The sequence below is a fragment of the Octopus bimaculoides genome, chromosome 20 (genome assembly GCF_046866305.1).
Source record: "Octopus bimaculoides isolate indiv1 chromosome 20, ASM4686630v1, whole genome shotgun sequence".
NCBI lineage: Eukaryota > Metazoa > Mollusca > Cephalopoda > Octopoda > Octopodidae > Octopus > Octopus bimaculoides.
In genome coordinates, this window is record NC_142947.1 from 32,770,322 (window position 1) to 32,782,821 (window position 12,500).

General features: G+C 34.7%; 1 protein-coding gene across 5 annotated transcripts in view; it reads left to right on the forward strand.

The window, feature by feature from the left end:
- Positions 1 to 12,500, forward strand: part of LOC106877684 (pleckstrin homology domain-containing family G member 7) — a 970,386-nt gene that overhangs the window by 809,342 nt on the left and 148,544 nt on the right. For all 5 annotated transcript variants that reach the window (XM_089338328.1, XM_089338327.1, XM_089338326.1 and 2 more), the window contains 2 exons: positions 9,005 to 9,180; positions 10,752 to 10,798. In XM_089338328.1, coding sequence (XP_089194454.1) covers positions 9,005 to 9,180; positions 10,752 to 10,798 — 223 coding nt within the window. The remainder of the gene's footprint in view (positions 1 to 9,004; positions 9,181 to 10,751; positions 10,799 to 12,500) is intronic.

Genomic DNA, 12,500 nt, shown 5'->3' on the forward strand with positions numbered 1-12,500 from the left:
TTATGTACGTATACACAAGCGATATCCTATTAAATATATGATGTTCTATTTAATAATAGCTAATAAAATATTTATACACTCATAAATAAGATATTGTTGCATATGAATTTAGTTACTAGAGAATCAGTTTAGACGCACAAAATAATCGTGCTGATATATTCTGTTATATTTTATCCACGTACATATTTGTCGTTTTCCATGTACAAATTTAAGCATACGCATATATGCATGAACTATATAGATGTATATCTCTGTAAGTATATATATGTAAGATGTTTACGCTATATTTTAACCGTATTTAACTATATGTTACTATAACACATTTTACCTAGCACGAAATATATCTTAAACTGTCAAGCATGTATGCACATATGTGGATATATATATATATATATATATATATATATATATATATATATATATATATATATATATATGTGTGTATGTATGTATGTATGTGTGTGCGTAAATATATATACACACATATTTATATATATATATATAATATATATGCATACATATATATATATATATATAAATATATATATATATATATATATAGGTAGATAGATAGATAGATAGATAGATACATAGAAAGATAGATAGATAGATAGATAGATAGATAGATAGATAGATAGATAGATAGATAGATATGCGTATATATAAGTACACACACACACACACATGTATATGTAACAGATATCCATTATACGCCTAGCAAATTTCGAAAATATATATGTAAAAAGCTAATTCACTACAGAACATTGTGCACCCACGTATCCATAAATATTGAAGTCCTAATTAACAAAACTAAACGATTACCTAAACATATACATTCATATTTCCCACCTCCCGTACGTCACTACCCATTTCTTCCTTGCAGTTTAGGTTTTCACCTTATTTAACATTTAAGTTCCAGACGGTAATATAATTCAAATCACCAAACCATCATGCCTCATACTTCACATACAAAATATATGTATTCATAAAATATATGTATGTTTTTCCTTAAGACATCTACAATTTCATAAATTAAAATATAATTTACTAACACTCTCTGGGAGCATGTAAATATTACATGCATTTTCTTACGTCTTACCAACGAGAAAAATATGTTTCAATGTACCAGTGTAACAAAAAATAAAGAAAGCCGTTGCTTTACTGCATCACACTCAAAAGAGACTCCCTCAATATTATGTACGGAAAATTTCATTTTAGAATTATTTTCTACGCTTGTTTTTAAATATCGAACAACCATAGAGTAAGTTCTTGTCAACTAATAAAATAAATATTGTCAAGCTAATGGGTTTTTTTTTGTTTTCTTTTTAATAAACCTTATATGCGTATTTCATGCGCCGAACGTCTCCACACGGTAGTTTCCCGTAACTATGACATTAATTTATGTATGTCGTTATGAATGTTTTATTGAGCATGTGTTTTATTCCGCACAGAAGCACATAGTTACATCGTACGTTGGTAATGGTCAAGATCTTGCAATTGGTGCGTGACACTTGGAATACTAACGCTAATATACGTACATACATGCACATACACATACATACACACATACACACACGTATATATGTATTTTTATATACATATACATACATCTACAGACACTCACATACACACACACATATACGCACCCACATACACACACACATATATATTTATATGTGTATTCATATACACCTCCGCCTGCAAGGAAAAGATCTTCCTCTTTAACTAGGCTACACATACACCTAAGAATACAACCGAAAAATATGTAAACCAACATTCATAGGAATCGATTCTTATGATTGTATATAGAATATATCAAAGCTGAAACAGCATATGCAGCTTTAGGCCATCTTTGGAGCTATAAATATCAATATTTTTGAAAGTACATCAAAAAGCATAAAATGATTACAAAGAGACACATTTTATTATTGCCTCATTTTTCTGAAATAGATTTATGTTCCGGTATAATTTATTTTTATATTAGAGAATATGCCACGAATTTTTATGTAAAAAAAAGTAGGCTACATTTTTGTATATTTCTCTAAGTTCATGATTATTGAGCACTTTGACATATAACCTACTTAGAAGGATACCCCTAATCTCTCCTGTATATTAAAGAATAATAATATTCATGAGGAGGCAAGCTGCCAGAATCCTTAACACACTGGGCGAAATGCTTAGCGGTATTTCGCCCATCTTTACGTTCTTAATCAAAATTCAATTAATTAAGTACCAATCAACTTACCCTCTCCCTGAAACAGCTGGCCTGGTGCCAAAATTTGAAAATATATTTGAAGTTGATATATTGATTAAAGTTGCAATGGTGGATATACTTTGCCGTTAAACATTCTGCGCTTCGGAAGAAATGATTTAAATTTCAGTGAAATTTGTCATAAATATACATGCATGACTCCAGAGTTGTCATGGATGCATATGATATAATCTACTTCAAACCAACTTTTAAAAAAAATTTTCCCAGATAAGAAGCTTCTGCTGGGAATTAAAAAAAAACCCACATGCACTCAATTTCCAGTGCTTAAACCTGTTATATGTTGAGTCACATTGCGTAGCTCTTATGGCAAGTGTCTTTAAATATAGCCTTGGGTCGACCAAGGTCCTAAGAGTTTGTTTGGTAGACGGAAACTGAAACATATATATTAGTGTATGATTTCATATTTGTGCTTCTCCATCACCACCTCTGAACAAGTGGTGTTGGTGTACTTACGTGCATATGTATCTTAGTCGTTCGGCAAGAAAGAAACCGATAGAATAAGTACCAGCTTTAAAAAATAAGTGCTGGGGTCGATTCATTCGACTAAAATTTTTCAGGGCGGTGTTCTAGCATGGCCGAAGTGTGCTGACTGAAACACATAAGAGATAAAAAAAAAAAAGGTAATAGATTTATGTTGTATAAGCCAGGTTTAATTTGATTAGATTGCCATCATTCTTTCCGATAACGGCAAGCATGTCGAAGTTGCTCGAGGTCGTTATCAACCTTTTCTTTGTAAAAAAATAAGTGTGTACACATCAGAAAGAGAAAAACTTTTAAGAAATACATTAGTATAATGTTAAATCGATTTATATATATGACTTGGCATAATCACACACATACATACATACGTACGTACGTTCGTACGTACGTACGTATGTCCGAATGTACGTACATATGTATGTATGTATGTATGCATGTATGTATATATGTATGTATGTATGTATGTATGTATGTATGTATGTGTGCATATGTATTGTTAAATAGCTTAATAAATACTTTTGTATGTCTGTCTGTCTGTCTGTCTGCCTGTCTGTCTGTACTTGTGTGCTTCGTATGTATATGCATGTGCGCATGTTCATTCAGATAGAAATAGAACAAGATTCATTCAGTCCATTTGTGATTTCGTCTTTGCTCCGTTTGCTCTACCAATACTGGAAGTTCATTTGTTTATTTGATTTCAGTTTTGCTTTCAATGTTTCCATTTCTTACTATTTTCTCTTTTCTCTGCCATCTCCCACATATCCACGAATAAGATTGCTCGCAGCTGGCTTGAAGAGTCAACGGTCTCTACCCTGAAATTTATATCAAGCCGGTATTATTGACAATGCCTTGTACACATCAAAGCCGTGTTCAAACTAAAACTTCATTCGCACGGAATTGTTTATTGTTACTGCAGTTGTGTATGATTTTGTTATTCTTCATTATGATCCAGATTAACTTTGATTAAGTATTCTCTCACCAGCAATTTCGCCATTGGTATATGTTTTTTAACTTTCTTCGTGAAATCTATATATCAGTAGTATGTAGTACTATGTTTTGAAATGTCTGTACCACTATTTTGAGCATGGTACGCTGCAGTCTGAAGGATATGTAACTGTTTTCTCAAACATGTGAGTACGTAGTACCATCATAGTTTCAATAAGTGGATTTTAAAGAAAGGTTGACCAATGAAATATAAGGAGATAAAGTATTTATACGTGCAGGTATGGCTGTGTGGTAAGAATTTTCCTTCCCAATCACATGGATCCGGGTTCAGTCCCACAGGCGAATCACTTCTGCTTTATCCCCGGGCTGACCAGAGCATTGTGAATAGATTTGGTAGACAGAAACTGAAAGAATCCGTCGTATATGTGTGTGTATATTTGTGTGACGTGTCTGTGTGAGTGTGTGTGTGACGTGTCTGATTTTGCACCGCCACCCCTATATCACTGGTGGTGGTGTGTTAACGTCTCTACGTCCCCACATCCCCACATCATAGCGGTTCGGGAAAACAGACTGATAGAATAAGTACCAGGCGTTAAAAAAATAATAAGGGAGACGATTCCTTCAAACAAAATTCTTCAAAGTGTTGCCCCATCATGGCCGCTGTCTTTTGACTGAAACAAGTTAAAGATAAAAGATAACTGGCTTGCTAATTTACCTATGAGACAATTTACATATTTACACCTCTCCCCCTTCTCTCTTTCCCCCTTTCTGTCTCTTCATCCATGACGATGTCTCTTGCACTGATCACTATACCGCAACGATTGACGCTCGTTTCTTTAGTCAGAACTAGGTCAAAGATTTGGCTGCAAAATCTTTGTTAAAACTAATTAGTATAAGTGGGGTTTCTTTTTGTTCATCTTCTAATGAGAAGGAAAGAATAGTGTACAGTATATTCATAAGGTCTTGAAAGCTTATGGGATGGAGGGATAACGGTATCCTGAAACCGGAAACCATTTCTTATTAATTTTATACCTAAAGTAGACAAAGCCGGGACTTGAACCCAAAACAAAAACAACCACCCATTCGTCATTTTAACGCCTCCGCCAATCCACCACCCTAGATTGGTATTTTATCAACCTCGAAAATATAAAAATTTACCTCGGCGAGGTTTGAACTCAAAACACAAGGTATAGTAGTAGATAACGCTATATATCTTGTGCGACGTTCTAACGAGTCTGTCAAGTATCTGCTTTAATCACTCAAATAACATTGACGAATATCTAATCAACACCCAAATGATTAAAAACATCATGGAAGTTGTAGATATTTACACTCGTAAGAGTTGTTTGTAATGTTCCGGACACAGCTAAAAATTGTTTTGTATTTACTCTAAAACACTACACCTTGTGCTACTCCTCGACACTGGAAATAACGGAAGGTTGGTTTGTCTTCATAGAATTTTAAAAAAACTAGAACACGGAATGTAAATACATTATTGAAACAACGTTAATTTTATTTCCAGTGAAATATTGCTTTCCTATTTTTAATCATATAAAGAAAATAGATTTCCGTCTGTTTCGACGATGATTATTTACTTGTTCAGTTAAGTGGATTATCTGCTCATATAATTAGTGTGTAAGTCATTAGACTTACATACTAATTCCACCACAGTGGGTAAGTTTATAATATGATAGATACGTGTAGCCTTAAAACAATAGGATCTGCAGTACCCATTGGAGGCACCTTTGAAAGACGTATACAATCCATTCGCAAGGATTCTAAGAATTGCCGTCTACCAACTTTCCAGAAGCAATGGTGAAAGGCGCGTACTCAAGATGCCATGTTGTGCGATCGAACCCCAGGCCTTGTGATTGCAATGAAAACTTGTAAACTACTCATCTATGATTCGTTCGCTTGTTTATCATATAATTATACCATTATGTCGTTGTTGTTGACTGATGTTTTGATGTCGTATGTCTAAACCTTAATTATTCAATGTGTTCGTTTTTTTTAAATTAAAACAACAAGTACTGATTTCAAGAAAATTTTATTAGTTCCAGTTTTACTTATACGAGAGATACAACCACAATGTTTTGTGGCTTTAGTAGGTGGAAGTGTTGGTGATCTATTGGTTATGTATGATATCCTAAAGTGGGGGAAAATAAATGAGTTATTTTAGCACCAAAATGATATCAAGATCTGGAATAGAATATGTAGAGTGCCTGGCATCAAAGAAGAATAGGAACGGAGGTAATAGTGGAGATTCGCTGGAATGTTACCCACCCTTCTATGGAACAAACACATTGCATGATAAAAAAATGTTAGTTTCTTTACAATTAGCAGAAAAGTCATTTGGGTTGGGTGATAATGGACAACAAGAATTGAAGGGCTCTGCTCTAAAACTTTTAGTTGTATAGATAAAGAGAAATAGTTTCAATCATTATTTAAAACTGATTTGTTCCTGAGAGATTTCCCGTTTAGGTTTTCTAAATGACGTGCCAATTTCTCGTTAAATGATCAAGTTGCAGGGATACATTTGTGACATCTGACATGAGTTGAGCATCTCAAAAATTGATAGGTTACATTCCATCACAACTGATTTTTTTTTTCAAGAGAGAAAAGGAGAAAGAGAAATAGAAGAAAGGGCTTCTGTAATTGAACTGGAAATTTATCAACTTCGAAAGAATGAAAGGCAAAATTGACCACGATGTGATTTGACTTGAGGTCGCGCTTTCTCCGATGCTCTGCATCTGTCCGAATGTAAATACTCGTAGAAATGTTGCGTAGTAATAGCTCTCTCCCTCTCTCCTTTCTATCCGTCTTTGTCTCTCTTTCTCGCCCTCGCATATACACACACACACACACACACACACACACTCTCTCTCTCTCTCTCTCTCTCTCTCTCTCTCTCTCTTTCTCTCCCTTGTACTCTCTCTCTCTATGTGTCAATGTTTTGCCTGCTTCTCTCTTAATATCCTTTTTGCCCTTACTCTCTCTACCTTCACCCTTGTTTTCTATCCTTAAATATCGACTATATCTAAATTTAGTGCTTAAATTAACGCACATTCTAGCACATTAGTCGGGAAATATCCGTGCATGGAATCAGTTATCATGCAGGAATAAATCTCCTAGGAATCGCCTGTATTGTGTCATATCTGTGTGTACGTATGTGTGCGCGCGCGCGTGTGAGTGTGTCTGCCTGCTGTATGTCTGTGTATGTGTCTGTATTTAAGCCACTGTGTGTTTATGCGCATTGCTCACTCTAAAATAGAATGACAGTAATTCTATTCACAGACATCTGGGAGTTGTAATTCTTTCAGCAAGAAAACTCAGACAGCTTCCGCTGCAGATATGTCACTTGATTCTTGGTTTCAGTGTAATGAATGGATCGAATCGCGCCAAAAATGACAGTGTAATTCTCATTGATTACTGCGCACCAAAGAAATCCATATCCGTTGTTGATTACACGATATTCTATCAAGAATCGGTAGACGTATTTACCAAAACGAAGACGGATCTTGCATTGGAGATAGATCTTGAAAACGATCTTCTAGTTCAAACAATCGAAGTAGCAGCTCTCTTTATTGATAATTGCTAAACAGAGAAAACCATTTTGCTATCTAATGTTATTCAATCTTTGTTCATTACTACAGAAACAAAATGCTGGTATTCTACTTGAGTCACTTTATTAATTATTGCCAATTCTTCCATACAGTCGTGTGGTGTTGTTTCGACACAAGAATTATTATCAAATCCTATACATTTTCAATGAGCTGTAATTAAGTACTTTTTTTTTCTTTCTTTCTCCCAGTCACGTTACTATTTACCCAGATTCTGCTGGACTATGTCATTTCTGAACATCCCTATCACATTTACTAACCAGTTATTTCCCGTGTGGTATTTCTAATAATCATAATAACTAATAACCAATGTAGTAACACCATACATGTTTGTTCCTTTCAGGACAGCATGTCTCTAGTTTCCGTGAGATCCATCTTTTAAGTTTCATTTGTTCTAATAGATATATTACGTGTACAAGATTCAAGTTTCTAATAAATTTCCTCACTCAATTTGTATTTATTTACATATATTTATTTATATATTTTATATAAAAGCCAAAGCTTTGATAATTCAGCTCTTGCTTTATCCAGCCTATGCTGTTTATTGTTACAACCTCAAATATTTATGCTTATTTCTTGAAAAAAAAGATTACACAATTGATTGGCAAAGGTTTACTCATGAATAAACATTTTTTTTAAAATTTCCGTTTTCTACCGCTACTACAACTGCTTCTGCACTTGTTAACTATTAACAGTTACTATATACGCCCTCTATATAGCTGCACCTGATTATTCATGACTCCTCTTCGCTATGACTCATTTCACAGATCCTCACAAAATACTTCTTATATTTTTGCTCCCTGTAACTGCAGTCCTTATACAAACGTCCTTGCCCATGGAAGGTCTCAAAAATGCTGTCCTCGTTCTCCTTCTTGTAAACTTCAGTTTAGACACGACATAAGATCGTTTTCTTTCTGTTATATTTCAATACACGGAAAGCACATAATTGTGTGTGCCTGGTGGATATGTATGGGCGTGCGTGTATGTATGTGCATGCATGTGTATGTGTGCGTGTATGTGCTTGTGTTTGTGTGTGCATGCGTGTATGTGCTTGAGTCCGTGTGTGTGTGGAGTACGTGCGTGCATGTATGTGTATGTGTGCATGCGTTTTTGTGCATGAGTGTGTGTGTGTGTGTGTGTGTGTGTGTGTGTGTGTGTGTATGTGAATATATACAGGTATGATTTAACCTGCTTTTATACACTGAAACGTTTCATATCCTTCCTTAAAATATAAATTCGAAAAACACTTATAAAAACAAGAAAAGAGAAATTTGTAGAAGATTTGTGTACATCCATAATTTTTAAAGAAATATTTCAAACATTTCAAATGTAATGAGCATATTATCACTTTTATTGTATTTATCATTGTGTATATCTGTGTCATATTATTATTATTATTATTATTATTATTATTATTATTATTATTATTATTATTATTATTATTTTGTTGTGGTTCACTTAACCTTTCAACTTTTCAGGGTCGATGAAACAGGTAATTATTGAACACTGGGACTCGATCTAAAAATTTTGAGGCCTTGAGTCTATAAATAGAAAGGATTATTTATTGTGGGGAGTGGGAAACTTGCTTATCGTTTCTCTTTTTGTTTTAGCATAAACCATGCCATATATATTGAAAACCCTTGAATTTTACTTTCAATAAATCTGATCTTTAATATTTGTTTTACAGTAACTTAGCGGGACGTCTACGGCGAAGGCGCAGCTCTGTGGATATTCCAATGACAGTGTACCCAGGCGACCTTCTAGGACACAGAGTTCCTCCCCATAATAAAAAGCTTACAAAACGAAATACTGTGGCAGATTTTGCTACAAGGCAAGATTTGCCCACCATCTACTCTGAGTCAGGTAAGCTTATGATGAAAAAACAATTGTCTTTCTCCTTTCTTCCCACAAGTAAATATTTTAAAATTCCATTACGAAACCCGATTTAAAAAATGCGATGTATACTATTAAATAGATTGGGAAATTGTTCAGGCGTAAGGCACAGTAATTTGTAGCACCTAGTTATGATTCTTTACGTTGTTCCTATCTACTTCAAGCCCATTTTCCTTTCAACATGCTATATTCATAAGATAAGTAGCAGTTGATAAACGAAATAATATAACGTCATGAGGCACTATATCGATGAAGGTCACTGTTCAATGATTGCAAACAGTAAGAGAATAACTGTGTGTATTTAATTGATACAATTCAAGGAACGATTATAGCCATAAGGACGATTTTCTTTTAATAATACCAGAAAAAAAAAGAAAAGACTTTCACATGAACTGAAGCAGAATATTCGATTAATCACTCGTATACAACATGACTAAATACGTTCCAGACATATAATGTGTCGCAAACATTAAATATGTATTTTATCATATTACTGTATGATACGATAAAACATTTTGATACTGAAGAAACTATTATTTGAATCACATGACAAATGTTGTTATGTGACCATAGTCACGGAACACTGCAACGTTCAGTTTGCATAGTTAGAGGTAGTTTGGCGTCCTTTGTCGCTTGAAGCCAAAGTAGCATCTGCAGATTTCAATTGACTAGAGACTTTATGTACACAGACTTCAAACACACACACACACACACACACACACACACACACACACACACACACACACACACATACACACACACATACGCACACGCACACATATATATTCCTTTGTTCGTTTATTTGTTTCAGTCATTTGAATGCGGCCATGCTGGAGCACCGCCTTAAAGGGTTTTAGTTGCAGCAATCTACCCCAGGTCCTATCGGACTGTTTTGCCGAACGGCTAAGTCACCAAGACATCAACACACCAGCATCGATTGTCAAGCGATGGGAGTGAGGAACAAACACAGATACACACATAAATACACACACACACACGTATATATATATATATATATATATATATATATATATATATATATATATATATATATATATATATATATATATATACATATATATACGACGGGCTTCTTTCAGTTTCTGTCTAAGTAATCCATTCACAAGGCTTTGAGCGACCCGATGCTATAGTAGAAGACACTTGCCCAAGGTGCCGCGCAGTGGGACTCAACATGGAGCCATGTGGTTGGGAAACAATTTTCTTACCACATGTATACAGAGTGAGAAACAGACAGACAAACAGTTTTAGGTAGTTAGTTAGACACACACAAAACATACACGTATATGAGTATTTATACATACACACATTAGGAAATTTGATATTAAAGCACCTTGTCGAAATCCCGTATATACTACGTACATATTTATGCAGACAAGACGTGACGAGGACAGCAAATCGAAACTATCAAAACACAGTGTAGGTTTATTGAAATATTTTCCATTTTTAAACATGTGCTTTATCGCCCTAAACTATATAATTTTCATGATTCAATATTATGTTTTTTCGATTATATTTTACAGTTACTGATTCTAAAAAAAGTCGACAAACATTTTCTCTTCTCCGATTGGTAAGTAAATATGTGTGCTGTACTTTACGATTTAGTCTATATTCTTCCTTACTGCAACTGTTTTATTCTGAATTCTTTTACTGGTATTGTTTTATTTTAGACTGCACTGAATGTAGCGGTCATGTCAGTTTATGTTTGCATACCATTGCCTTGTGAAGCTAGACTAGGTCCTTAAAAAGAATTCAGCTATATGTTGAATTAATTACCATTCTATGTATGTATGTATGTATGTATGTATGTGTGTGTGTATGCATGTATGTATTATGTATGTATGTCTGCCTCTATGTGCGTATGTTTATGTCAATAAATGTATATGTATGCATGCATGTGTATTTGCGAGTGAGTGCATGTATCTTTGCGTATGTGTATGTTCATGTATAGATACAATGACTATTCGGACAAGTGTAGTTTACTTGTACTTTACAGAAACTAGTACTTCTCACTGTGCAATATTAATAGACTTGTATCATTTATACTAATGTAATAATCACCATTGCTGATTCGGAAAGACATCAGTAGTCCGGGAAGACTTTGGAACAAAATGTTCCGGAAAATCGATATCGTACCTGTATAAATACATAAGAGAGAGTACGTGGCTTAGTTGTTTGGGTGTTGCACTCAGGATCCCAGGTTGTGGTTTCGCTTCCCAAACCAGTTGTCTGTTGTGTTTTTGAGTAAAATTCTTGAGTAAAATTCCCAGTCCGTGAAACTCCAATGAACTTGATTTCTGTTCGGGAGTAGTGTTGTTCAAGCCAACGGAGAAGCGTCACCCGAAAGGTAAAATAGTCCGAAGTACATTGTCACCAGCGGTGTACGATAACATCCTCGATAGTCTGCTCGACACCGTGATCCACATACATACATACATACATACATCCATACATACATACACAAAAGCCCGAACATGCAAAGAAATTTGTAACTATACATATACATAGGTGCAGGCGTCGTTGTGTGGTAACAAGCTTGCTTCTTCACCATATGGTTCCGGGTTCAGTCTCACTGCAGAGCACCTTGACCAAATATCTTCCACTATAGCTTCGGGCCGCCAAAGCCTAGTAAGTGGATCTGGTAGGCGAAAACTGAAAGAAGCCCGTCGTATGGAGAATTTACGAAAAAAAAAAACAACAGACGAGGACAGGGGGTGTAAACAACAAAAGGATGTATTAGTTTAACGCTCGGGAAGATAGATAGATAGATAGATAGATAGATAGATAGATAGATAGATAGATAGATAGATGTGTGTGTATATGTGTTTCTTTGTGTCTGTGTTTGTATCCCCCCATCGACACTTGAAAACCGGTATTGGTGTGTTTACGTCCCCGTAACTTATCGATTCTTTAAAAGAGACCGATAGGATAAGTACCAGGCTTTTAAAAAATGAAAGAGACACAGACACATATACGATTTAGAGAGGAAGAGAAGGAGAGAAAGATAAAGTGCAAAAAAGAGGGAGATCGGGGAGAGAAACTCAAATATATATGAAAGCAAATACTGAGTACACGTTTGTTGAATTATTTGTTTCTGAATAGTTCCTCTTATGCAAGCCTCTACATCTTAGCGTTTAGCATTTTCATTTTTCATTACTTTTTATTGTAGTCGTCCAAGCATGATTATCTCCCAACTTTCACAACAGAAACTGTAGCACAACTTTATATTCACGCTAAATGGAACTATTAAAAAAGACAATTTCTGTATTATA